The sequence below is a fragment of the Chiloscyllium plagiosum genome, unplaced genomic scaffold (assembly GCF_037043375.1).
Source record: "Chiloscyllium plagiosum isolate Xiang-an unplaced genomic scaffold, Cpla_swu_hap1 HiC_scaffold_11, whole genome shotgun sequence".
NCBI lineage: Eukaryota > Metazoa > Chordata > Chondrichthyes > Orectolobiformes > Hemiscylliidae > Chiloscyllium > Chiloscyllium plagiosum.
The window spans coordinates 24,872,692-24,898,462 of NW_028270149.1; the positions used below are offsets into that span (position 1 = coordinate 24,872,692).

The window sequence follows — 25,771 nt, forward strand, 5'->3', positions numbered from 1 at the left end:
AACTCATATTTGAAATGTCAATGGGCTTGTTCTCACCACAAGTATCATTTAATATGTTTTATGCATCCAGATTTCTCTTTTTTATTCAGAGGCACACTATTTATAGGATAAGGTGTAGTGGGGTGGGGTGGTGCAGGTTACTGAAGCCATCTATAATGGTAAATTTGTGATTTTTATTTTATGTTTATGATTAATTTGTTTCTGGGTCGTTGTCATACCTGCTCTAGCTGTATCTGAATATTTTAATATTCAGGAGAAAATTGAGCTTATTAAAAAAACATTTCTTAAAAAAAATATGGGAAGTAGAAAATAATCCAATTACAGAATAGAAAAAATTAATAACAAGAAAAAATCTCACAGACTGGAATCACAAAATAGACAGGTACAGAGTGAGTGAATGGTCAAATATCTGGCAGATGGAATATAATGTGGCAAGATGTGAAGTTGTTTATTTTGGCATGATGATTAAAAAGAAAGGATACTACTGAAATGATTGCAGAGTTCTGAGATCCAGAGGGACAAGGTAGGAGCAGAAGTAAGCCATCAAGTCTGCTCCATTATTCAGTGAGATTGTGGTTGATCTGATGATCCTCAACTCCACTTTTTTGCCTTTCCTCTGTAATCCGTGATTCCCTTACTGATTAAAAATCTGTCTATTTCAGTCTTGAATATATTTAATGACCTAGCCTCAAAGGCCCTCTGTTGTAAATAATTCAACTGATCCACTACCTTCTGAGAGAAGAAGTTCCTCCTCATCTCTGCCTTAAACGACCAAGCCTTTATTCTGAAATTATGTCCTCTTGTTCCAGACTTTCCCACAGGGGGAAATAACCTTTTTATATTTACTCTGTCAAGTCCTGAAGAATCTTGTATATTTCAATAAGTTATTATATATTTTGTTCTTATATATTTCAACAGGTACAAGCCCAATTTACTCAACTTCTCCTCCTAAGATACTCCCTCCATAACTCGCATCAGCCTCGTGAACGTTCTCTGGAGTGCCTCTCTTTTCTTCGATACAAGGACCCAAACTCTTTACAGCATTCCTGTGCTTTGTATAGTTTTAGCAAAAAACTCCCTATGCTTATACTCCATTCCCTTTCTAATAATGGACAAAATTCTATTTGTCTTCCCTATTACCTGCCAAATTTGGATGCTGGCTTTTTGTGATTTGTGGACAAAGATTCTCAATTCTCTTTCTACAGCATTCTGCAGTCTTTTACATTTAAATGTGATTCAGCCTATATATTATTCCTGCGAAAGTACATAACAAGACATTTCCCCACATTACATTCTATCTTCCAAGTTTTTGCCCTCTTGCTTATGAAATAATTCCACAGAGGCCAGTGTCTCATCACCAAGTCACCCTTTATTTACATGTTGAAAGTCCTTGACAGTGGTCCAGCTCTCTCAAAGTGTCAAAATGTCAGGGCCCCCTGGTTGCGCTGCTAATCTGGTCTAATCAGGAAATTCATATTCTATGAGGTCCACCCGGCTGACCTCGAGCTAACTTGTCTACAGTCTGATCTGCTATAATACGTGCTTCCTCAATGTTTCTTAAAATGAATTGGCTTTAACGCAACTGAAGAAGTTAGATTGTTATTATTAGATGTGAACTTTCCTTACCTGTATTGGCTATAACACAATTCTGGCCTCATCAGTTTATATGGCATGGCAAGATTGCATGAGAACGGAACTATTGCATTATATCAGAACTGACTGTATGTCACTCTGCAGATTTTTTACGTCATCCTCACATCTTGCCTTTCCAACTAGTTTTTGTATCATCTACAAACTTGGCAATCATACATTCACTTTCTTCATCCAAGTCATTGTTTGTAAAAAAAATGAGTCCATAACAATCCCTGTTGCACACCATTAGCTGCAGGTTGCCATCCTGAAAATGTCCCTCTTATCCCAACTCTATCTTCTATTAAATAGTCAATACCCTTCCCATGCTCATAAAGTGCCTCCATAGATCTACCGGTAGGTGTTCTAGTGCATATGTCACAAAAGTAAGTATGCAAGTGTAGCAAGTTATTAAGAAGGCTAATGGAATGCTGTCCTTTATTATGAGAGAAATTTAACATGAAATAAGGAGATGTTTTAATTGTACAGGGCATTAATAAAACCACATCTTGAGTACAAGAAAATACTGTGGAACCTGGAAATCTGAAATAAAAACAGTGTTGGAGAAACTCAGCAAGTCTGGCTAGAGCTGTGAGATAGAAACAAAGTTAACATTGAGTTTGGTATGATGTTTCTCAGGTCTGAATGGGGCTAAATAATCTTGATATTTTGAATATTGTATGCAGTTTTTGTCTCCTTCTCGAAGAACAAATATAAGTGCTTTGGAAGCAATTCAGGGGAAGTTAGATTGATTGATATTTCTAATGAGCGAGTTGTATTATGAAGAGTTAGACAGACTGGGCCTGTTTCCACTGGAATCTTGAAAAGTAATGGGTAATTGTTTCATTTGTACAAGATCCTGAATGGCCTTAATAAATTAGACATACAAGTGATGTTTCTCCAAGTGAGTGAGACCAGATCTGGGGGACTGTTTTGAAAACTAGGGGTTGCCGTTTTAGTACAGAGATTAGGAGAGTGTTTTTTTCTCTCTTAGTATTGTGCAGCTTTGGAACTCTGTCTCCAAAGATTATGAAGATGCAGTAATTGAGTGTTTTTTTAAGGTGGACTTAGATAGATTCTGAAAAACGGTCACTGGAATTGAAATATTAATGCTGCTTTCTGTCCTGTCAGATGCTACCAGAGCTGATGAGCTTTTCCAGCAAGTTCTCTTTTTGTTTCAGATGTCCAGCCTCCACAGTTCTTTGTGTTAATTTCAGATTATTTTGAGGCAAAGGAGTCAAAGGGTACTGGGACTATTCAGAACACAGGCAGATCAATCCTGATCTTATTGAACGATGGAGTAGGTTTCAAGGGCCAAATGGTTACTTCTGCTTCTAATTAATATGTTCATGTATAAGTAAGAACAAGACAATGAAATTCAGCAATATAATAACACATTGAACTGCAGACACTGACAATCTGAAACCAAAATAGAAACTGCTCGAGAAACTCAGAAATTCTAGCAGCATATATGGAGAGAGAAACAGAGTTAATGTTCCAAGTCCAGTGACCCTTCAGAAATTCAGCAAGTAGCAGAAAAATAGTGGACAGCATATCACAAGGTATTGTAAAACTACATTGACATTACAAACCAATGCACCATTTCTATTATATAGGCACTGAATTGCATATTAATTTCAGTATTTAGCTACTCCAAGGAGAACCCAATCCAAGTGAGGAATTGGACTGCTTTGTACTGAATATAAAGGCTCAACAACATTAGAGAGGTGATGGCCTAGAAGTTATTGCTGGATTGTTAATCCAGAGACCCAGGTACTCTTTTGGAAATCTAGGGTTCAAATTCTACAGTGGCATCTGGAATTTGAATGCAATATTTTAAAAAATCTGTAATTAAGAGTATAATGATGACCATGAATCCATTGTCAATTGTCAGAATAACCTATCTGGTTCACTATGCTGTATTGTTGCACAGCGGTAGTGTCCCTACCTCTGAGCCAGAAGGATTGGGTTAACGTTTCACTTGCCCCAGAGGTGTGTAATAATATTCCTGAACAGGTAGATTCGAAAATATATTTAAAAGATCTCAGTGCCTTTAAAGGTGAACCAATGCAATGCGTTACAAAGGTGAGTACCTCCTCGCCCGAGAATCTGAATACATCATCTCCAACAGCGACAGTTTTGATTGGTTACCACCGCGTCGCCAAGTCCCAGATTCGGGCGCGGAGCCTGCTGGCCCCGTAACCTGAATAGCTGAGTCTCGCGTGCTGTTGAGCAGGCCTGACCCCGAAACCTGAATACTCGAGTTTCACGCCGCGCAAACCCTGGACCATGAATAATCCGAACGACCCACCGGGCTAAGTGGAGAGCGCCGCCCCTAAGCATGAATACGCAAATCCACCTGCGGGTTGAGGGAAGCGGGAATATTGGGTAGCGCTCCATCCCGGGTCCCAGATGGCGGCCCAGCCTGCGGGAATCTGAATGTTTAATACGCCAGGGTGCAGGTTGGCTGTGGTGTTATTGGGTTATGCCGGCCGCGGGTGGAGTCAGTGTGTTTTTTGCATTTTAAAAAGTCCCAGGCCAGTAGCCGGCCATAAAATAAGCGGAGTCGAGGTTTGAAAATTGTTCCCTCCACTTGCTGTTTTCTCCTCGAAGATGGCGGAGGCACTGGGGGTGGCTGACACCCGTAGGCTTCACAGTAAGCCGCAGGATTTAAACGACGCGTACGGGCCTCCCAGCAACTTCCTCGAGATCGACATCTTCAACCCGCAGACGGTCGGGGTCGGTAGGAGTAAATATACCACATACGAGGTCCGAATGAGGGTGAGTGTGCGGTTGCTAGCCCCTACTTCAAGCTGCCGCGGAGGTGTGGGGGGGGGGGGGAATGTTAAATCTAGTCCGAGGCTTCAGTCACGGCCTGCGTTCTTGCACACCACCCCCACCTCAGAGAGGGGAGTGGTAATTCAGCGTGTGATCTGTTGGCCAAACGGAGAAGATCTGCTCCCATTCTTTTTATTTCTTTCCGAAGCATGTCTGGGAGCGGCTGATTTAAATATTCACCTACTATCGAATTCTGTTATATCACAAGTGCCCTTGATTTGCTCATTATTGAATGATTCTCCACTTTCAGGGTAAGCACACACCTGTTTTTGAGGTGTTGACTGTCTTGAGCTAATGTTCTAAAGTACCATTTTTAAAAATAAAATTGCTAGTCCTATTTACCTTTTGCCACCTCCTTTCGTTTTCAGAAGGTGTGATTGTGTTTTTAACAAGCGTTTCTGAATTTCAGTTCTGCTTTTAATTATAGTTTTTATCACTGGAAAGAGCAAACCACCAGATTGTCCCCTGAGTTCTCTTGGATGAGTTGACTGGGAGCTCAAACTGTCATAGACCAACAGTGTCTCAAAAGCAGAAGGAACTGTTTCGCATTAGTTTTGCCTTTATCTTAGTTTTCTCCTATTGAGAGGAGGGAGAGGAAATAAACAAACAAGATGATAAAATGTTGGTGAAGCCAGCAGGTCTGGTGTTTGTAGAGAAATGCTTAACATTTTAGATCTAAATGATTCAAATTATTATAATTCTTCACAGATAATATCAAACTTTAATTTCTCCAGCACTTTGTTTTCAGTTCAGATCTTCAGTATCTTGAGTACTTTTATTTGAATAAACAAGGTGACTGATCTGTACCTGCATATGGAAAGCTAAGTAGAATACTGGATTAGATTAAACTGAATCTTTTTTAGCTGAATAATTGAATTATTTGGCCCCACTTTGTTTTCTCTTTAAGTCTACTCAAAAGTAACTGAAGTTTAGATGGTTGAATTGACTGTTAGTCTGACATCTTTCTGTTGCCCCTAGGATTGTCCCATATTCTAACTTATTTGTTTAGTTCAAAGCTCTGAATGCTGCTCAAATTGACAAATTTGTGATTAATGGTAAATGCATCTTGAAAGGTGGTACTTATCTGAAGCTGTTTATAATTTTGAAAGCTTATTCTTTCATGAAATTTGGATGATCTTGGCAAGGCCACTACTTAATGCCCATCCCAGAGGGTGGGCAAGAGTCAACCACATTGCTGTGGGCGTGGAGTCAAATGTAGCCCAGACCAGGTAGGGATGGCAGTTTTCTTCCCTAAAGGACATAGTTATAAACAGTCCAACTCTTCAGTGCTGACCAGATATCCTAAACTGATCTAGTCCCATTTGTCAGCATGAGGCCTTATCTCTTGCAACCCTAATGCGCTCATCCAGATGCCTCTTTTAAATATTGTAATTGTACCCGCCTTCAATGCGTTCTCTGGCAGCTCATTCTGTAAGGTCTCCTCTCTACATGAAAAAGTTACTGGTCTGGTCCCTTTTTTTTTAAACTCTTCCCTTCTCTCCTTAAACCTATGCCCTCTAGTTTTGGTCTCTCCAAACCTGGGGGGGGAAAAAAAGAGATTGGCTATTCACCTTATCCAAGCCTCATGATTTTTAAAAAATCTCTAGAAGGTCACCTTGCAGCCTCTACTCCAGGGGGGTGAGGGCTCCAGCCTGTCTCTATTCATCAAACCCTCTGATCCCAGCAACATCCTTAGTTTAAGAACATCATTCCTATAGCAGGGAGACAACAATTGTGCATAATGTTCCAAACATGGCCTCCCCAAAGTCCTGTACAGCTGCAATGTGACATCCCAACTCCTATACTCAATGCATTGACCAATGAAGGCGAACTACCTTCGCCCTGTCTACCTGTTACTCCGCTTTCAAGGAAAAGTGTACCTTCACATCTTGGACTGTTTGTTTGGCAACAGTCTCCAGGTCCCTAGGTGTGAGTCCTGCCCTGATTTGCCTTACCAAAACGCAATACCTCACACTTAACTAAATGAAACTCCATCTGACGCTTTGTGGCCCATCTGATCAAGGTCCCATTGTATTGAGAACCTTCTTCACTATCCATTACTCTACCAATTTTGGTATCATTTGCAAATTTATTAACCATACCTCCTTTATTCACAACCAAATCATTTACATAAATAACACACTGCAGTGGTCCCAACATTCATCTTTTTGCGGTATGCCACTGGTCACAGTCCTCTGATCTGAAAAACAACCCTCTCCCACCACCCTCTTGCCTACAAAGCAAGTTTTTTTGTATCCAATTAACTAGCTTTTCCTGGGTTCCATGTGATCTGACCCTCTGTCTGCCATGTCAAACCTTGTTGAATGTCTTAGTGAAGTCCACATAGTCAGTGTCTACTGCTCTGCCTTCACAAATTTTTTTTTTGTCGCTTCTTCAGTCAAGTTAGTGAGACACCATTTCCAATGCTCAAAGCCATGTTGACTATCCCTTCTCAGTCTTTGCCTTTGCAAATGCATGTAAATTCTGTCGCTCCAAATACCCTCCAACAACTTACCCCAATGCTGACATCAGGCTCACCAGTCTATATAACCCTGGTTTTTCCTTGCAGCCTTTATGAAATAATGGGACCACATTAGCCAACCTCTAGTCTTCTGGCACTTCACCTGTGGCTATTGATGTTACCAATATCTCAGCAAGGGACACAGCAATCTCTTAACTAGCTTCCTGCAAAGTTCTGAGATGCACATGACCAGGTCCCTGGGGATTTATCAACATTAAGATGTCCAGTGCCACGTCTGATGTGGGCACTTTTCAAGATATCACTATTTTCCCCAAGTTCTCTAGCTATTCACGTTTCTCCACATTAAATATGTATGAAATATTTGTTTGATATCTCTTGTGTATCAGTGTTTCTCCTCCCCTATCCTCCCACCCCAAGTGAATCTTGCTAGCAAAGGTGTGTAATGTTATAATTGCAAATACAATTTGTCCTTCTATGCTGTTATCACCACTATGATTACAATTATAGCTTTGATCACTTGACTGCAACCATACTGTGAATTGTTAACTGAATTAGTTGTCATTCACTTTGGATACACAACATGTACTGTTTTTTCCCAATCTGAAATGTTGCATACTTTGCTTGATTGTTTGCTGAGCGCACTAAATTGATCAGACAGCACCTTCATAGAACCAGTTGTGTGCAGCAACTTAAAATTGCAGTAATCACTAACTTCAACATAATCCTTTACAAGATCCATGTACCCTAAATATTTATAATGGACAGCAACATTAATATTAAAAGTATGATCTCTTCCCTTAGGTGGAAATATATTGTTTTTCTAACTTCCTGAAACTTGTGCTGGAGTATAGTGCAAAAGTCCCAGCTCTTGGCTGCCAGTCATAATTGCTGAACTAAAGTCAGAAATTCTTAAACTCAGCAGGTCTGGCAGCATCTGTGGAGAGAAAATAAGAGTTAGTACTTCAGGTACAGTGACCTTCCTTCAGTTCTGAGGAAACATTGACTCTACTTTTGTTCCACAAATGCTGCCAGACCTGCTGAGTTTCTCAGCAATTCTTTCTAATTTTTTGTATAATTGCAGAACTGTTGTCACTTAGAAGGACTAAGAGCTTTGCGTGATCTAGTTAGGGGCCTGCTTGCCTCCTGTCTTCAGAATGCCTGTCATAAGCTTCTAAAGCACAATGCTGTGCTGAAGTGTCAGATACTGCACAGAAACAGACCCATCGGTCCAATTCATCCAGGCTGACCAGATATCCCAAATTTGTCTCATTTCCCAGTATTTGGCCCATGTCCTCTTAAACCCTTTCTATTCATATTCCTAATCAGATGCCTTCTAAAACTTGTAAACATACTGGCCTCCACCACTTCCTCTGGTAGCTCATTCCATGCATGCATTTGCAGGGAAAAAGTTGCCCCTTAGGTCCCTTTTTGGATCTCTTCCTCAAACCTATGCCCTCTAGTTTGGGACTCTTTCCCACCCTGGGGAAAAGACCTTGCCTATTTGGCCTATCCATGCCCCTCACTATTTTATAAACCTCTAGAAGGTCACCCCTCAGCCTTTTGCTCCAGAAAAAATATTCCAGCCTATTCAGCCTCTCCTAGTAGCTCAAACTCTCCAGCCCTGGCAACATGCTTTAATTCTTTTCTGAACCCTTTCAAGTTTCACAACATCCTTCCTTCCTATGGGAGGGAGATCAGAATTGTATTCTGTTCCAATTGTGGCCTAACAAATGTCCTGGCCAGCTGTAACATGATCTCCCAACTCTTATACTCAATGCCCTGAATAAAAGCAAGCATACCAAATGCTGCCTTCACTACCCTGTTGACCTATGAGTTCCTTGCAAGGGGAATAAAAATGAACCTGCACTCCAAGATTCCCCAGGGCCTTTGGCATTGTGTATGAGTCCTGCCCTGATTTGCCTTTCCAAAATGTGGCACCTCATTTATCTAAATGAAACTCCATCTGTCACTCCTCAGCCTATTGTCCTATCTGATCAAGATCCTATTGTAAACCTACTATAAACATGTCTTTACTGTCTATTATGCTGCCAGTTTTTGGTGTCATCTGCAAACTTACAAACAACACCTATGTTCACATCCAAATCGTTTATATAAACAATGAAAAATAATGGATCCATCACTGATCCTTATGGCAAACTGGTCACAGGCTTCCAGACTGAAAAGCTACCATCTACCACCGCTGTCTTCTACCTTCAAGCCAGTTCTGTAACCCAATAGCTAGTTCTTTGTGCATTTACATCATCTTACCTTGCTAACCAGTTTACCATGAGGAACCTTTGTTGAATGCCTTGCTGAAGTCCACATAAACTGCATCCACTGCTCTACCCTCATCAGAGTCCTCAAGATGTACAGCATGGAAACAGACCCTTCAAGTGCTTTTCTAGTGTTTAAACTGAGTTGTGGGAAGACTAAACCATTCATAACTGGGCAGTCAGAAGTACCATGGGTTTTGGTCTGGTCAATCATATGCTATGTAAAGCCAAGCAAGTAGAATAGTGTTGTAGTGCAAGTGCTTAAGATTTTGTCTTGCATTGTCCATATCCTTTGTAACCAAATTGTGGGTATGGGCTGCTTAAGTAGATTGACTTTTTTTTTCTTATGGCTCCATATTATGGATCATGTACATCTGAGTACCACTGTGGTCTTTTCATTTTTGGAGACAGCAGAGTATCAATTTTTAGCTGATGGTCTCTAGGAGATTATCTTGGGTTTTTTTTAGTTGAAGGAATGTCAATTTCATTATGGATTCCCAGGACTATGATCAAATGGCAAATGCCATGTTAAGGCTGTCATATGGCTTCCCCTCACTGGTCAGCCAACAGTTTAACAGCACATGACCAAGGATGGGCATCTCCTAATTATGACTGATCACAACTACCTGTCTGTTTGACTAATCTAACATGATGAAATACTTGTACAGCTTAATGATTGCATTTAGTTCAGTAAATGTACACTTGGGTTCAACAGTTGAAGTGATTTTCAGGCAATGGTTTTTACCTTGAAGGTTTTTAGTGAAGTTAGATATTAAAGTCTAATGATAGTATGTTCTGTATGCCTTAGATACACTGAAATGTTGTAAAAACAATGGTATATGCAGTTTAAAAATACTCACTCAGGTCAGACAGCACCTGTGGAGAGAATGTTACATTTTCAGGGAGGCAGTCATCACCAACTTGGAGAAAGTAAACCTACTTTTTTCCTTTCTCCCACAACACTTTGATCTAAGTTGGTTTCCATAATGTAACCAGTAATCCATCTAACCCTTTCACAACCCTTTTTTTTTTTTCCCCCACACCCATTTCTCAGACAGTATTAAAACTGGTAGTCCGAAATGCCATAACTGTCAGACAGTGAAATACTTTTTTGATTCCACTTGTTTTAAAAGTCGCCAACTTTCATGGTCTTACTATAACAAATACAAGTTATCTTTTCTTCAGTGTCCTCTGGATTTAGTAAAACACTTGACTAATTTCCACACTGCAAGATCCCAGAAATAGTAATAAAATAAGGACGTGTGAAAGTAATATTTGAGCAATTAAAATTTTGAAAGAGCTGAAGATCTTTCAAACTCATCTGGATGATGAGGCTTAGCTTTTCACTTCAAGAAAACATTCATGACTAGCTATGTTCTAAAATTGCACTAGGGTTTCACTTTAAATGCTTTGTTTATGGTTGAGTCAAGGCTATCATTCTCCAATGTACACTGAGATTAGATATCACTTATTATCAGCTGAAGATAGCCAATCCCACTGCACTTAAGAATTTTATTCTATATCCCCATGTTTGTTCTGATGCTTTCTTACAGACTTTAAATCAAAAATTCTCTCCACGTCAAACTTCAACTTTTTGAGTAACACCCTAATGCCCATTCCATGCAAGCACAACAGATGTAACACTTATCCATTTAGCTCCTCCCTTCTCACTGCCTTGATCTGTAAACATTTCTTCAAGGTGAAGCAGCAAATTATGTATTCACTGCTCAAGACATAATCTCGTGGTTGGTTATTTGTTTAGGGGTAACCAATACCTCTTTAATCTTGAAGTGTGACTTCAAGCTTCTCGTCAAATTTTAAGTTTCAGTCCTCTGCTTCTAACACTGTTCCAACAAAGTTAAATAATTGAGGTTTGGCATTTCAGCTCTTGATTTACATACATACTTTACAACTTTCTAGGCTCACTGTGGAGTTCAAGTTAAGATCATCACTTCTACTTGCATTTTTTTTTCCAGTTGTAACTGGTCATGACTACTCTGAATTTCTGTTCATGCTAGATTTCATTTTATGTTGCACCTTCATCCCTTTTCATCATTCTAAACTCCATGTCTTGAATCTCCTCTTTCATTTCCCTTTGTAAAGATGAGTAATTGATTTTACCCAAGTGCTTTGTTGTTTTAACATCTGATTCCTCCCAGCATGTGACTTCTGAATGTAGGCAGGCATGTAGTTCAAGTTCATAACTATTCCTTCCTTGTAGGCATTAAGTGAACTATACTTATCAATTTGTTGGCTTCAAAATTTCACTTTGCAATCTTACAACTTGCATATTTTTATGTATGTTGAAGATAACAGTTGGTTTCATTCACCCTGCAGTTACACCCAGTGCTTTTCCCTTTAACCCAGGTGGAACTTGAGGAAATGTTGTTTTGAAATTCATTGGAGGATTTAGTTGGTTCCCCTTCTCCCCTCCACTTTCAATGTCTCCTGCATAATACTTTTGGAGAAAGGGGAGGGTTCTTTAAATTATTTCACAATCACCCCATTATTGAAAACTACTCTAAATATCCCCACGCTTATATTTCTGCTTTGCACATCTGCACCGCAAGTCCTATGAGCTGGGTTTGTTACCAATTATAAGTTTAACTGTGCTGAAGATGTTGGAAATGAGAAAATTACTCTGAAGCTATTAATCATTCAGCCATTGTAAAGGAATCTGAGCTGTAACTGAATGCAAAATCCACTTTTAAATTTTTTCATTAAAAGCCAATTAGCTGAGGTGTTTTAAGCAAGCTGGCTAGTATTTTGTGTAAGTCTGCTATTGGCTAAAGTCTCATTAAGTAGACCTTGTCTGTGACAGGAGTTCAGAATAGAATTACCATGAAGTCAATTAACTTCAAGTTCTCTTAAAATAAAATGTCAGTCCAGAATAAATTTGGGTTTCTACACCAGTATATAGCCGTGCAAGCAATGGGTGCTGTTGGTTCAACATAACTTAAATAGTTTCCAATATGTTTGAGGTTTTTAATCTGATCCTTCAATCAGACCAGGATTAATCATGTCAGTTAACATGTACAACTCCTGTATCCTTATCCAGGATTACTTGATTAATCTGTGGGTAAGGAACAAAAGGAAACTATATAGCAGGCAAGCAAACTTGTCTGAGCCCCTGACATGCAATAAAATGGCTACTCTGAATTCCATTTCACCATCCCGTCCCCATAGCACAAACTCATGAAATAGAGCAGAATAAACCAGATAGCCTATCTGCAACGGTTGATTTGGGTTTCAACTTTTTGTTTATTTCCTGCCCACTCTCCCCTGTCTTTAATTTGGAGACTAAAAATCTGTTTACCCCAGCTTCCAATGTGTTCAATGACCAGACTTCACAGCCCTCTGGGGCAGAGCATGCCAAAAATTGGCATTTGAGTGAAGAAACTTCTTCTGAATGTATATGATCAGCCTTCTCCTGAGATTCTGCCCCTGTTTGATTCCCTGACTAGTGGAAAGTCTCCAAGGACCTACCTGAGCCACTTCTTCAGAATAGTGTCTCCATGAAAACACCTCAACTCCAGAGTGTAGACCTAATTTTTGTTTTCATCTTGTCATCCTGGGCACTAAGTTGGAAATGTGTTATTCTTGTACTTCCATTGACAATATCATTAAATTTAGAGTGCAACTACGCTAAATTTCAGATATGACTTTGCCCAAATCTTGTACAACTGTACCAATTCTATTCCTGTATTTAATCCCTAAGCAATGTCATTTATCTGAAATTGAGATTTATACCAAAATCTTCCTTTTTTGTTCTGAAAGAACATGCTTTCCTTAAGTAGTTTAAATTTGATTCTAGAAATGTTGCCATACCTTGGTTTTAGCTACCCTACTTCAGAAAGGATTTGAAATGTATGTAGAAGGACTTATTAAAATGACTAATAGTAATGAGGTGATAAGCTGGTTTTCCCTTCAAACATGGGCAAAAGGGTATCTGGAGGAGAATTAATGACAACTTGGGAGCTGACAGGTAGAAGACAGAGTGGTGGTGGAGACTGGAGGCCTGTGACTAGTGGAGTGCCACAAGGATCGGGTGCTGAATCCACTACTTTTCGTCATTTTACATTAATGATTTGGATGTGAGCATAAGAAACATAGTAAGTTTGCAGATGACACCAAAACTGGAGGTGCAGTGGACATCAAAGAAGGTTACCTTAGATTACAATGGGCTCTTGAGTGGCAGATGGAGTTTAATTGAGATAAATGCAAGGTGCTGCATTTTGTGAAAGCAAATCTTAGCAGGATATGTACACTTAATGGTAAGGTCCTAGGAGTGTTGCTGAACAAAGACCTTGGAGTGCAGGTTCATAGCTCCTTGAAAGTGGAGTCGCAGGTAGATAGGATAGTGAAGGAGGCATTTAGAATGCTTTCCTTTATCGGTCAGAGTATTGAGTAGTGGTTGAGGTCATGTTGCAGCTGTACAGGACATGGTGAGGCCACTGTTGGAATATTTGCATGCAATTCTGGTCTCCTTTCTATCAGAAAGATGTTGTGAAACTTGAAAGGGTTCAGGGGGAAAAAAAATTACCAGAATGTTGCCAGGGTTGGAGGCTTTGAGCTATATAGAGGTTGAATAGGCTAGGGCTGTTTTCCCTACAGCATTGGAGGCTGAGGCACAGCAAGCAACATGAATTCGACTGGGACAACACTACTATCATAGGGCAAGCCAGACAGAGAACAGCCAGGGAATTCCTAGAGGCATGGCATTCATCCACAAACTCCATCAACAAACACATCGACCTGGACCCAATATACCAACCACTACAGCGGACAGCTGAAACTGACAACCGGAAGCGGCAGGGACAGACCACTATAAACACCCGTAGGAAACATCAAAGAAGCGCTTTGCAGGAGGCTCCCAAGCACTGATGATGTCACCTAGCCAGGGGACGCAACGTTTGCAACAAAAACCTCCAGCTCGGCGAACAGAACCATACTTGTCCCTTTCCTCCATGTCAACAAATTGACCACATATGTATTGTATTGTGAACTGAGGAGGACAGTGAGTTGAAAAGGGCATAATGTTGGAATGAGCAGTCAAGTGGCTGACATTCAATGCAGGAAAAAAATGAAATATTTATTTTAGAGAGCAAGGAAATTTGATATTTTTAAACAAAGTATTTTACTCAATTTTTTATATATTTTTATATATAAATATAATAGTGCTTGAACAGAAGGGTCTGAGCACTTAGAACATAGAACAATGCAGTGCAGAACAGGCACTTCAGCGCTCAATATTGTGCCAACCTGTGAACTCTTCTCAGCACATCCCCCTACACTATCAAAATCAGCCATGTGCTCAAATGTATAGAATGTCTTGGGCAGGTTGAGAAAGCTAATAAAGCTAAAGGGTTGGGCTGTTAAAGCTTGAAAGTTTAATAACCATTGGTTTGGTTTCACCTGGAGTATCATTGTTCTAGGTAGCATCTTGCCTTGTTTTAGGAAGGCATTTGATAGGGTGCAAGAAAATTGTTTTCCCCCTCTATTTGAGAAACTCCAGTTGTGAGGTAGATTAGTAAATTTGGAGGTCTGACTTTGAGATTTGACTTGAAGTTCTTGTTTCTGGAGAAATCCAGAACCAGAAGTGACTTTTTTTTTGATGCTGGTTACCACTTTCTTTTGCCACATGAACTCTTGCTTTTAGCATGTGGTTAGGAACTGGCATGTACTGTCTAATGGAAGTAGTCAGTAAATTCCTCAGAGGTAGACAATTATCTGAAGAAACTATGGGGGCCATCATGGATTATGTTAGGTGAATTGCTCTTGAAGAGGACTTGAACTAACAATGTGGCTAAATGGCCGCCTTCAGAATTGTAACCACTTTATTTTGATTAGCAGGTGTTATTGAAGCAGAAATGGTTGAGGTATTGCAAGGAGTAAGAACTGAAGAGATTGATGTCAAAGAAAGTAATCAAATGTTGAAGGGATGCAAAAGGTGAAGGGTTAGGTATGATGAGCCTCATTGTGGCCATTAATAAGCTGTCTTACAAAAGATTAATGTCCTAGATGATGTCTATTCTTGGTTGGCAATTGAGTTGTGGCTAGACAGCTTGTACAATGTATTTTGATAGCATGCAGCACAGCAACAATCAAGTGTGCTGTCCCATTACTGATTTGATAAAACAGATTATTTTCTTAGGCAGGATGTCTGTCTTTGTGTTGGAAGGGCAATTGATTTGTGTGTAGAAAAACATTATTTCTAGCTCTATGCATGAAAACAATTAGAGCAAAACTTTTTTTTTCTTTTGCAGACAAATCTTCCCATTTTTAAGATGAAGGATTCCTGTGTGCGCAGGCGATACAGTGACTTTGAATGGTTAAAAAGTGAATTGGAGAGAGACAGTAAGGTAATGTCATAGGAAAGTGACTAAATTTGAGCAATTTTATATTTGGCTTTTTTGTTATTTGAGAGCACTTAATTAGGACATGCCAAGTAACATGTTTTTAAACGAATATAGATTACAACTTGCTAGCATTGCAATAAATGGGTAAACTTCTCATTTTGTATGTTTTTTTTAGACCTTTTTTTTTTTTAGTCCCATTATAGTGGTAAAACAACCCTTTTCACAACGAACTGGTTTGAAGACTGAGCAGAAATTAGGCCATTCAACCTATCAAGTTTGCTCCACCATTCAACCATGACTGACCAGTTTCTCAACATCATTCTTCTTCTTTCTCCCTATAGCACTGTATCTCCATCTTAAATATACTCAATGACCTGACCTCCACAACCTTCTGTGGCAATGAATCCCATGGAGTCACCACTCACTGGCTCAAGAAGTTTCTCCTTACCTGTTTTGAAGGTCTTCTCTTTACTCTAAGGCTGTGCCCATGGGTCCTAGTCTCTGCTACAGATTGAAAATATCTATTCTATCCAGGCATTCCGTATTCTGTATGATTCAATTAGATCCCGCTCCATCCTTCTATGCTCCATGGAGTATAGACCCAGAGCCAACAAATGTTCCTCATATGTTAAGCTTTTCGTAATCCTTTTTGGACAACTTGAGAGATTTCATCATACTGCACGACAAACATTGCTCTGGTCCAACCAGTCCATGCTGACCATAATCCCAAACTAAACTAGTCCCACCTGCCTGCACTTGGCCTCTATCCCTCCAAACATTTCTTACTCCTGTACTTATCTAAATTTCTTTTGAAACATTGTAACTGTACTTGTATCCACCACTTCCTCTGACAGTTCATACCACATGAGCCACTGTCTATTTAAAAATAGCCTTTAAATATTTCTCTTTTTTTTTCTTTTTAGAAATAAGCTACTATTCCTAAAATCCCCAACAGAGGGCAAATACACTTGCCATTCACCTAACCTATGCCCCTTCATGATTTTATAAGCTTCTATCTGGACATCCGTTAATCTCTTACACTCCAGTGAAAACCTCCCAAATTCTCCTCAACTCAAATTCTCCATTCCTGGTAAATCTTTTCTGAAATCTCTCCAGCTTTATAATATCCTTCCTATAACAGTGAGCAGAACTGAATGCATTACTCCAGAAGAGGCCTCACCAAAATCTTGTACAACCTCAATGTGGTGCTCCAACTCCTGTAATAAAAAGGTCTGAGCAATGAAGGAAAGTGTGGTTAAACACTCCTTAAACACAGTCAGTGTGACACAAACTTCAAAGGATTGTGTGCTTGAGCCCCTTGATTTGTTTTACAATGCTACCCAAGCCCCCTTTTTTTTAAAAAAAAAAAAAAATTGCGTAAGTCCTGCCCTTGCTTGTTTTGACCAAAATGTAATACCATGCCTTTATCTAAATTAAACTTCATCTGCTGCTCCTCAGCCCATTGACCCAATTGATCAAGGTCTCTTTGTAATCTTAGATCATTTTGGGAAGACTTCCTCTTTCCCTTGCACCAATTTTAAAGATTGTGTCAAGCAGCAGTAGTGCCAGCAAGTTGGGGACACAATAAACAACAAAGGTAAAAATCACAATTCTTTGATTTCAGGATCTGATCCACTACTGTTAACATTCACTGCTTCCATAAGTGTAATGCAATGGAAGCCTTTTACTAAGGTGCACTGCAGCAGCTTTCCACAGTTCCTTTTTAGTACCTTCCCAAGTCATTGCCTTTTCTATGTGATTTTAGACTTGGACTGCAAATGCATGGTACAGTGATTCCCAATTGATAGATTCCTGGCTTAATAGGCTTTGGCTTTACAATTTTCATTCTGATTGTTGACCATATTCTCTCCGCTTCAAATGTGCCTTAAGCTAACACTGTATACAGGATTTTTGCTCACAAATATACTGTGCAAGATCTATGAAATACTCTTATGCATCAAAGGTTTAACCCTCATACCTTTGTGGATACTCTGGCTAAAGAAAGTAGGTTTTCATTTAATTTGTTGTAAAAGAATCAGGCATAACCTATTGAAACAAGACTGAGCAGGCTTCACAATAGATGTTGACCTATTTCGACTGGTGGGAGAATCTCAAAAGGGGACATAATTAGGGATAAAGGAATATTTCATTTAAAACTGAGATTTGAATGACTTGAGTAATGGATTTCTGGAATTCTGTGGTGTGACGGCTAGATCAAAGTCTTTAAAAAGGAGGTAGGTGAATCTTTTGTTTAAAGGGAGCTGAGGGCAATGAGTATCAAACATACTGTTAACAAGTTATGTATCTCCTTAACATAAGTTCCTTTTGAACTCTTCATCCTGAACCTTTTTTTTTCTGTTTTCTGGAGATTTTCTCTTCTAACTTCTAAACTAGGGACTGCTTGGGGCTACCTATTTTCAGCCTTGACTGTTTTTGAGATTGTTTAAATTGCACTGTTCTCTTGGGGATATTTGAATAATATACCCTTTTTGGAGAAGTACGACTTTTTTTTTTTGCTTTTATGCTGGGCATGTATAGATTCTTAAAGTTAGTCAATTTCATTGAGAAATGACATGAATACTAATACTTTCACCATCCTTGCAATCTCTACAACATCTTGGTCCCAAGTTTGTTTCTAACAAGATCCTATAGCACATGTACTTTAATCCTGCATTTTATTGCTTTCATATACTTAAAGCTGTGTAGTATTCCACCTGGAAGGGGCAGCTCAGCAAGGAGTTAAATGTACTAGGTCTATCAACCAGCTAGTGATTCTTGGGGGTGCATATTGCTGCTGCAAAAACTCATTATTACAAATTGATGTTTTGTTTGCTGTTAAAACTGCTTCAAGATAATATGCTGCAATTCTCTTGTTTTTCACTTTGACCATCTGTTAGCAACCTAACAAACTAAGCAAGGCATATGAGAAGTCTGCTATCCAGTGACAGGATTTACTTTTTCATTTTTGGGTGCTTGTCTAAATTGCTGTTTATGGGTGGCAGCAGAATGGAGTCACTAATGCAAAACGAGTGAGTGAATTAGCATGTGTGGGAAATGGAGAAGCATCCACTTTGAAAGTATACTTCCTTGAATAGGTTATAATTTCAAAGTGTAATGGGAGCTGGGTAAGGAAGTGTTCAATGCAATAAATTGTCCTTTTTATTTCCTAATTCCACTGCAGATTGTTGTGCCACCACTACCAGGAAAAGCTTTGAAACGTCAACTTCCATTTAGAATGGATGAAGGAATTTTTGATGAGTCTTTTATTGAAGAAAGAAGAGCTGGATTAGAACAATTCATTAACAAGTAATCCTTTAATAGCTACTACACTTCCCATTCAGGAAGGTCCTCTATCTTCACTGCAATTCCTAGTTACTTGCCTCAAGATAAAGCTACATGTATACAAATATGGGTTACCTGTTAAACGTTAGCTTTAATGGCAAGAATTCTTGAGACTTGAGACAGGAGACAGCTGTCTACTTCAGTGCACTTTTTTTAATATTGATAAATTTATTACAGAAGACAAGTAATGTATTATGTAAAAACACATTCCAGCAGAACATTGTTCAAAGTTTGTCCTTTTAAAGAGTTAACTGTAAAGTGTTTTTTTTCACTTTTTATTTTCCTACCAAGTTGTTAATATCTGGGTTGTTTTCTCTGGGAGAGTGAGTAGAAAGCTTTAGGTTGTGAGGAAAAAGGTGTTCCTAGAGTACAGATTTGGATAAAATTTCTTATTTTGAAGGAATGTGGCAAAGTGTTTTTAAGTGTTGTTGGAAATGCAGATACATAGCATTATAAGTATGTAGTTGCAACATGAACAACTGATGATTGCCATTATAGCTTGCAATATTAAGACCATATTTAGTGCTATAATTAGCAATTACAGAATACTAAAAGCTTGTATATATCTCTGACAATTTCCTTTAATTTCTCTTTAGAATTGCAGGTCATCCACTGGCCCAGAATGAACGCTGCCTGCACATGTTCTTACAAGAGGAAAGCATCGACAGAAATTATGTACCTGGCAAAGTACGTCAGTAGGGCATCTGGATGCTTTGGTCTCTCCTCCAGTGTATTCCCTTTATTTTTACACTAAATATATACTTTACCTTTTTTTAATTTCAACTATTCAAAAGGTAATCACTGCTGGTTTCATGACTATAATGTGGCTTTTTAAATACCCTCAACCCACTATTCCAGCAGAGACAGCCTGAGTCCTGCAAATCCTGAAATAAGCATCAGGACGTGTATTGGTTTGATCCTACCTGAAAATCTGAACCTATATCAGATGGGTTAAGCCTTTGTTTTTGGTTTTTTTTTCTCCCCCTCACTTGTTGGTTTTTCACCCCATTTTCTTGCCATGATGTCACTTGGAGGAAAACATTCATTCAAGTTCTGCTTTCAGACCTCTTATGTTAAATACAATTTCTAATTTTTGTATGGCTTGATGCAGATGGTGTTTAAACTTGTAACTGTTCATATTGTAATTGCTAAAGCTTCTGTACCCTGCAAATATTTGCTATCTTAAATACTAGAGAACAACTTCTGTCTAAGACTCATGCTCTTCCTAAAGATTTTAGTTTTTTCCTCCCCTTTTTTTGAAGGTAACTTCATAAACCTCTAAACCAACCAACTTATTTTAAGCATTCCAGTATTCATTCCCTTCTATCAGTCTTCTGACACAACTTTCTCTGTTCTGTGATGCACTGAATGGCTTCATACAGACTTAAGAGCACTGCAAATGGTCAAAAGTAGAACTGTAGGATATTTAAACTTGAGTTCTACAGTTAAATATTTACAGCTGAATACTTGCCTAATAAGTAAATTGCATCAACATAAATTTGGCAGTCATTACATCTGCTTATGAATGAACTCATGGTTTTTACTACTTAGCCAAAAATGACTTGTTTTGGGTAATCACAAATGATCAGACTTCTCCCTTTTTAAAAAAGGAGTTAAATTATCAGGTGTGCTACAATTGTTCTCTTTGATGTACAGTAGCTGAGTGTTTAAACCTTGCTGCAAAATGTATATAAGCTTTATTTAAAATGTGCAGTGTCAATTTTGTGGCAGATTACCATTTTGTTGGCTAACTGTTCTATCAAAGTTAATTGTTCACTGTTAAATGTTAGTAACAGTTTCAGAACTTTACTACATTCCTGTTGTAGAAAAACTGAATTGAGAAATGTGGATCTGTCTCCTTGGCTCTAGCCATAAGCTTTTTAAACTGCATTTGATTAATTTCTGGTTTCTAATTCCTTAAATTTTTCTTATTCCTTGCATGTTCATACTCCTATTGTATTCCCAGTTACTTTTTGTGCTCAAACTAGGGAAGTGAAATGCTGCTGCCTCAATTGGAAATAAATCCTTGTGGAAACTATATTTCTTGTGATTTACCTCTAGTATTCATTGACCTTTTCTTTGTTCTCAAATTCTTTAGTGCAGTTGGTTTGGAATCCGAGATTAAAACATGATTTTCTAGAAAGTCACTTGTGCTGTAAAAGAATACTTGAGCAATATTTGCATCTGGGTATTGCCTAAAACTACTCTAATGCTGATGTGAAATATGACCAGCATTTCTGTTACCAGCTGCTGCCTTTCAGTCACTGGCTATATTAAGCTTTAAGCTGCTCTTCTTTGTTCTATCATTACACTTCTTCAGCAAAGGTGTTCCAGATGAGTTAGAATGCTGTGGTGGTTTTTTCTTTAAAACCACATCTCCATTTTTACTCCATTACTTCCTGGAGTATTTTGGAATGTAGCTCATGCACTAAACATTTTGATGCATAAAAGCTGTTCATGTACAGTGAGTGGTGGTGTGGTGAGGGGTCTCTACTTCAGTCAATAGTGTATTTGTTGTTAAACTACCAATCTTGTCGGGTTTTTCCCAAATCCAGATTTTGTAATTGGACCACAAAAGAATAGTAGGGGAAGCAAATCCTGAGTCATCTCCAACACTTTGGATGATAAAGCTGTTAACAAATAATAATATTTCAGTCTAAATCTTACATGCTACCATTCTGTCTTCTCCTTTTATTCCCTTCTGTATTACCTGGATGAGCTTTTATTTTCCCCACCTAACTGTTGAAATTGAATCTTGCATGTGAATAAGTCCTGTAATTGACATTAGAACTTAGTCACCCTAATATTGTACTCCTGACCATCTGGAATTCTGGGGAGACATTGTTTCCAACTTCTCTATCTGGGGAATGGTTTAGGGAATAAAATTTCCCCTGCTTCTGAGGATGTGGTCATTGGTGAATGGCCATGAGAAGTTTCAGCTGCTTGGTATCAAAGGGAAATCGTGACTGGCTATTTAGATTTGCTCATGGCAATTGAAGCCTCTGCCTTAATGTCGTCTTGCAAATTGAAGATTCATGAGTGCACCTGACTTCTACTTTGCAGCTTGAAGTCTGTGTTCTAGTTCCCATGCAAGTGGGTTGCTACTGCACACTCTCTAGCTAGAATGTTTACACTCTGTAGACCTTAAAATATGGGACCTTTTTTTTTTGATATGTTAACTTGAATGGGTTTGTGGACTCTGGATGTTAGTAGCCTAATATTGGAAGAGGGAGGGCAATGCCAGACTTGAGTGAAGGTTTCTAAGATGACACTTGCATAAGCTGGACTTCACTGTTTTTGGGATGGAACTGCAATGGGAGAATGGACAGGGAGGGAAAACTCTCCCTTAGAATTTCTTGCCGTAAGCATAATTAATAGTGCAAATGGACTTTGTTAATTGCAGTCCTGTTCACTCTCTTTCTTTTGAAATGTACAGTCATTGCAATAAATCATTAACTGGTTGTTGAAGCTATTAAAGGTTTCTCATCTGGTTTGGCATTTCAAAAATGAGAATCTGTGGATAAGTACATTATCCTTGTTTGCTTAATGAATGCAATCATATTGGGATTGTGCTCTAACACTACTTTGTCAGGTCAATATAAAATGCAATTTCTTTCTCCCTGGAAACCAGAAATAAATCTGTTAATATAGATATCCTGGTGTTTGACACTGATAGCTAAATTTGAACTTTTATTCAACCAGTGGTGTCAATGGCATCCTCCTGAACCATTCCACGTAAAGCAACATTCCTCAGTATTAAGTCACTTTGTCTTTGTACAGTTACTTTTTGATTTTAGGTGCTTTTTGTATATGTACCAAGAAAAGACTCTTACTATGTTAAGCAGCCTTCTTTTGATCCAAAGTTATATCTGATCTGTCTAAAATATGTTCACTTATTTCTTCATATTAAACCACTGTAAAACCACTTTCTGATTTTTTTTTTATATACAGCATGCAATATTTGTAGTGCTATAAAACTTCTAATGCATCATCCAGCTTTTTTTTACTAAAAGCCATCGCAAATTCATTTACATGTGGATTTCATTTTGTCCAACAACAGAGCATGAAAATAGTTTTGATCTCCTGGTAGTAGCCTTCCAATTTTTTTTTTGGTTACCTTTTAACTACCTCTTGTTTTCCTGCTGATCTCTATCATTTGCCTGCTCCAGTGGAGCACAGCTTTTTGCCTTTTGTAGTTGGGCAATTGTAGTCTTCTGGAATGCTGAATCCAATTTTAGACACTGTAACCCATAATCCTTTTGTTTTGGACTTGTTCTTCTTTCTAGAAAGCAGCTATGTTTCCTCAGGACTTTTCTGATTGGTAATAGATTATGTGCTGTAATACTTAAAACTGCACATGCTGGATACTTGAAACAAAAACATGTACCTGGAGAAACTCGAGCAGCATTTGTGGAGAGAAAATAGTTAAGGTCACAAGTCTTGTGACTCTTGTTTACTCTTTGCAAGCCCCTAGGAAATGTCAATATACCTTGTTATGAGAGCAAATAACAATTCTGATTTTGCTTGTGCAATGCATCCTGGTGTACAAGAGAATGGTAGTGAGAGATAGTCTTTATTGAGACTGCATTTGGCAGCAGGCATTGATGGGAATCAAAGTTAACTGTTAACTGGTTGACACTCGGTTAATAGTTAGTCATCTCTGCAGAGGTTCCTCAGGGTAACATCCTAAGCTGTCATTAGCTGCTTCATCAAAGACTTTGCCCGATCTGACCCGATGAAGGGGGCAGTTCATTTATCAGCACCATTTTGTACTGAAGTAGTCCAAGACCAAATTCCCTACTAGCCAGACTTGGGCTGTTGAGTGACCAGGAGGAGAAAGTGAGGACTGGAGACCAGAGTTAAGAGTGTGGTGCTGGAAAGGCCCAGCCGGGGAATCAATGTTTTGGGAATAAGTCAGTTTCCTTGGATGTTACCTAACCTGCTTTGCTTTTCTAGCACCACACTAATTGTGTGGCAAGTAACAACATTCATAGCAGGCAATGACCACTGCAATTGCAGAAATCTCTACTACCAATAACCTGGGGTTACCTTGGACAGCTTGTCTAGTTGAGTTTCTGGTCAAAATGTGGTGACTAACAGATCAAAGGCTGTGAATACACCAAGTAACTCCTCATCTAACTCCCCAAAGCCTGGCCACCATCTACAAGGCACCAGTCAGGAGTGTTATGGAATACTGTCTAAGCATCCAGATGAGTGCACTTCCAACAACACTTAAACTTGACACCATCCAGGACAAAGCAACTGCTTACTTAAAACTATCTACAAGATACACTGGAGATCTTCTCCAAAGACCGTTTATTGCCATATGGGCAATAAATGTTGGCCTGGCCAATGAAGCCCACATCCAGTGAGTGAGTAAATGAAGTATTGATCTTGAGGGCTTAGGCCATCCACCTTTTGTTTGGTTGAGCTGGAATCACTTAAGTTTCCCTGTTTAACTGGGTGAAAAACTCCTTGGTGCATCTTTGGCTTCATAATTGCACTGGTTAACCTTTTTTCCTCTGGTTTGAGATTGAGGGGAAAATTATACAAATTTCTTGATTTTAATTTCCAGCACTTTTTATTAATAAAATTTTAGACATAATTGTTTTTAAATGATTTTGAAATCTGCATCCAAAAAAAGGCACCATTACACAATAGGACTTACACTGAAGAGGCCATAATCATCTATGTATGGTAGAAAATGGATCTCATTCCACTTTCCTAACTGATCTCCATTTACAAATCAAAGGACAGAAAGGGAAGGGGAAAATATCAATGTCTAAGTGTCACAATTCTCTTGTGCAGAATTACAAAGCTACACAACCAAGGGAAGAAACTTCTCATTGCTTATGACCACTTTTGACACTTTGGCTGGAGCGTTTTGAAATGCAGAAGGCACATTAGTCTGTTAACCACTACTGTCAAGTTGCCTTAGTATTGATTTTAAATCACTTCTCATTCTTCCAAACCTCTCTGCTGTAAGCCTGATTTACTGAACATTTTACCATCAGACAATGTTTCATCTCATAAATTTGGTGAGCTTCTTCAACTCCTTCCTAAGGAAAGTAAATTTCCTTTAAATAAGGAAACTACTGTACCTCATACAGCTCCAAAGTTATATTCACGTAGCATCATTTCCTTTTCCTTGTGTATTCCAGAGGCTTTATAATAAAGTTGATATGCCGTTTGTGTTTCTAATTGCTTCCAATAATTGTATCCAAGCTATTTGTTCCTAAGGGTACCTCCAATACCATTAAAACATTTCTCCACATCAAGGAGCTTTTGTTTTTTGTTTTAAATTGCAGCAAATAAAGTGAATTAGCTAAAGTTCAAAGGTAACTAGACTCATTTACTTGTCTGAGAGTATTTGAAACTATTCTGGAATATTGAAAAATAAAGATTTTCTGGTGTTATCAAGATTTAAGAAAGCAAATTTAAATGGAAAAATACAATGGAAACTGCTGCAAAAATAACTCTTTGATATGTTTTGGAGATGCTGGTGTTGGACTGGGGTGTACAAAGTTTAAAAATCACACAACAGGTTATAGTCCAACAGGTTTAAGTGGAAGCACACCTGTTGGACTATAACCTGGTGTTGATTTTTTTTTTTATCTTTGATATGTAGCTTTTAAACTTTTTTTGCACCCTGAGATGAATAGACTAATCTCCTTCATTGAGGGAATGTATGTGAGTAACCTTGTACATTCCAGCACTCAGCCACTATTTCTTTTCATCTAAAAGAAAATGCAAATTAAAGTCAAAGAAGCCAAGTTGGAATAATGTGGAGGGAGTACTCCCAAGTGCGATGTACCATTAAAGTAAGGCCTTGAGTGCTAGTTCAGATG

The 25,771-nt window shown here is 38.7% G+C and overlaps 1 protein-coding gene across 2 annotated transcripts; it reads left to right on the forward strand.

The window, feature by feature from the left end:
• The first annotated feature begins 4,026 nt into the window (after positions 1 to 4,026).
• LOC122546912 (sorting nexin-12) lies at positions 4,027 to 25,113 on the forward strand. Of its 2 annotated transcripts, XM_087991908.1 has the most exons (4): positions 4,038 to 4,410; positions 15,489 to 15,584; positions 18,763 to 18,887; positions 19,520 to 25,113. In XM_087991908.1, the coding sequence occupies exons 1-4, from the start codon at positions 4,243 to 4,245 to the stop codon at positions 19,620 to 19,622; spliced, it is 492 nt and encodes a 163-aa protein (XP_087848034.1). In that variant the 5' UTR covers positions 4,038 to 4,242; the 3' UTR covers positions 19,623 to 25,113. The 2 variants fall into 2 exon arrangements, with proteins under 2 accessions (XP_087848035.1, XP_087848034.1); XM_087991909.1 differs by lacking the exon at positions 15,489 to 15,584 and having other exon boundaries at positions 4,027 to 4,410.
• Positions 25,114 to 25,771: the final 658 nt, after the last annotated feature.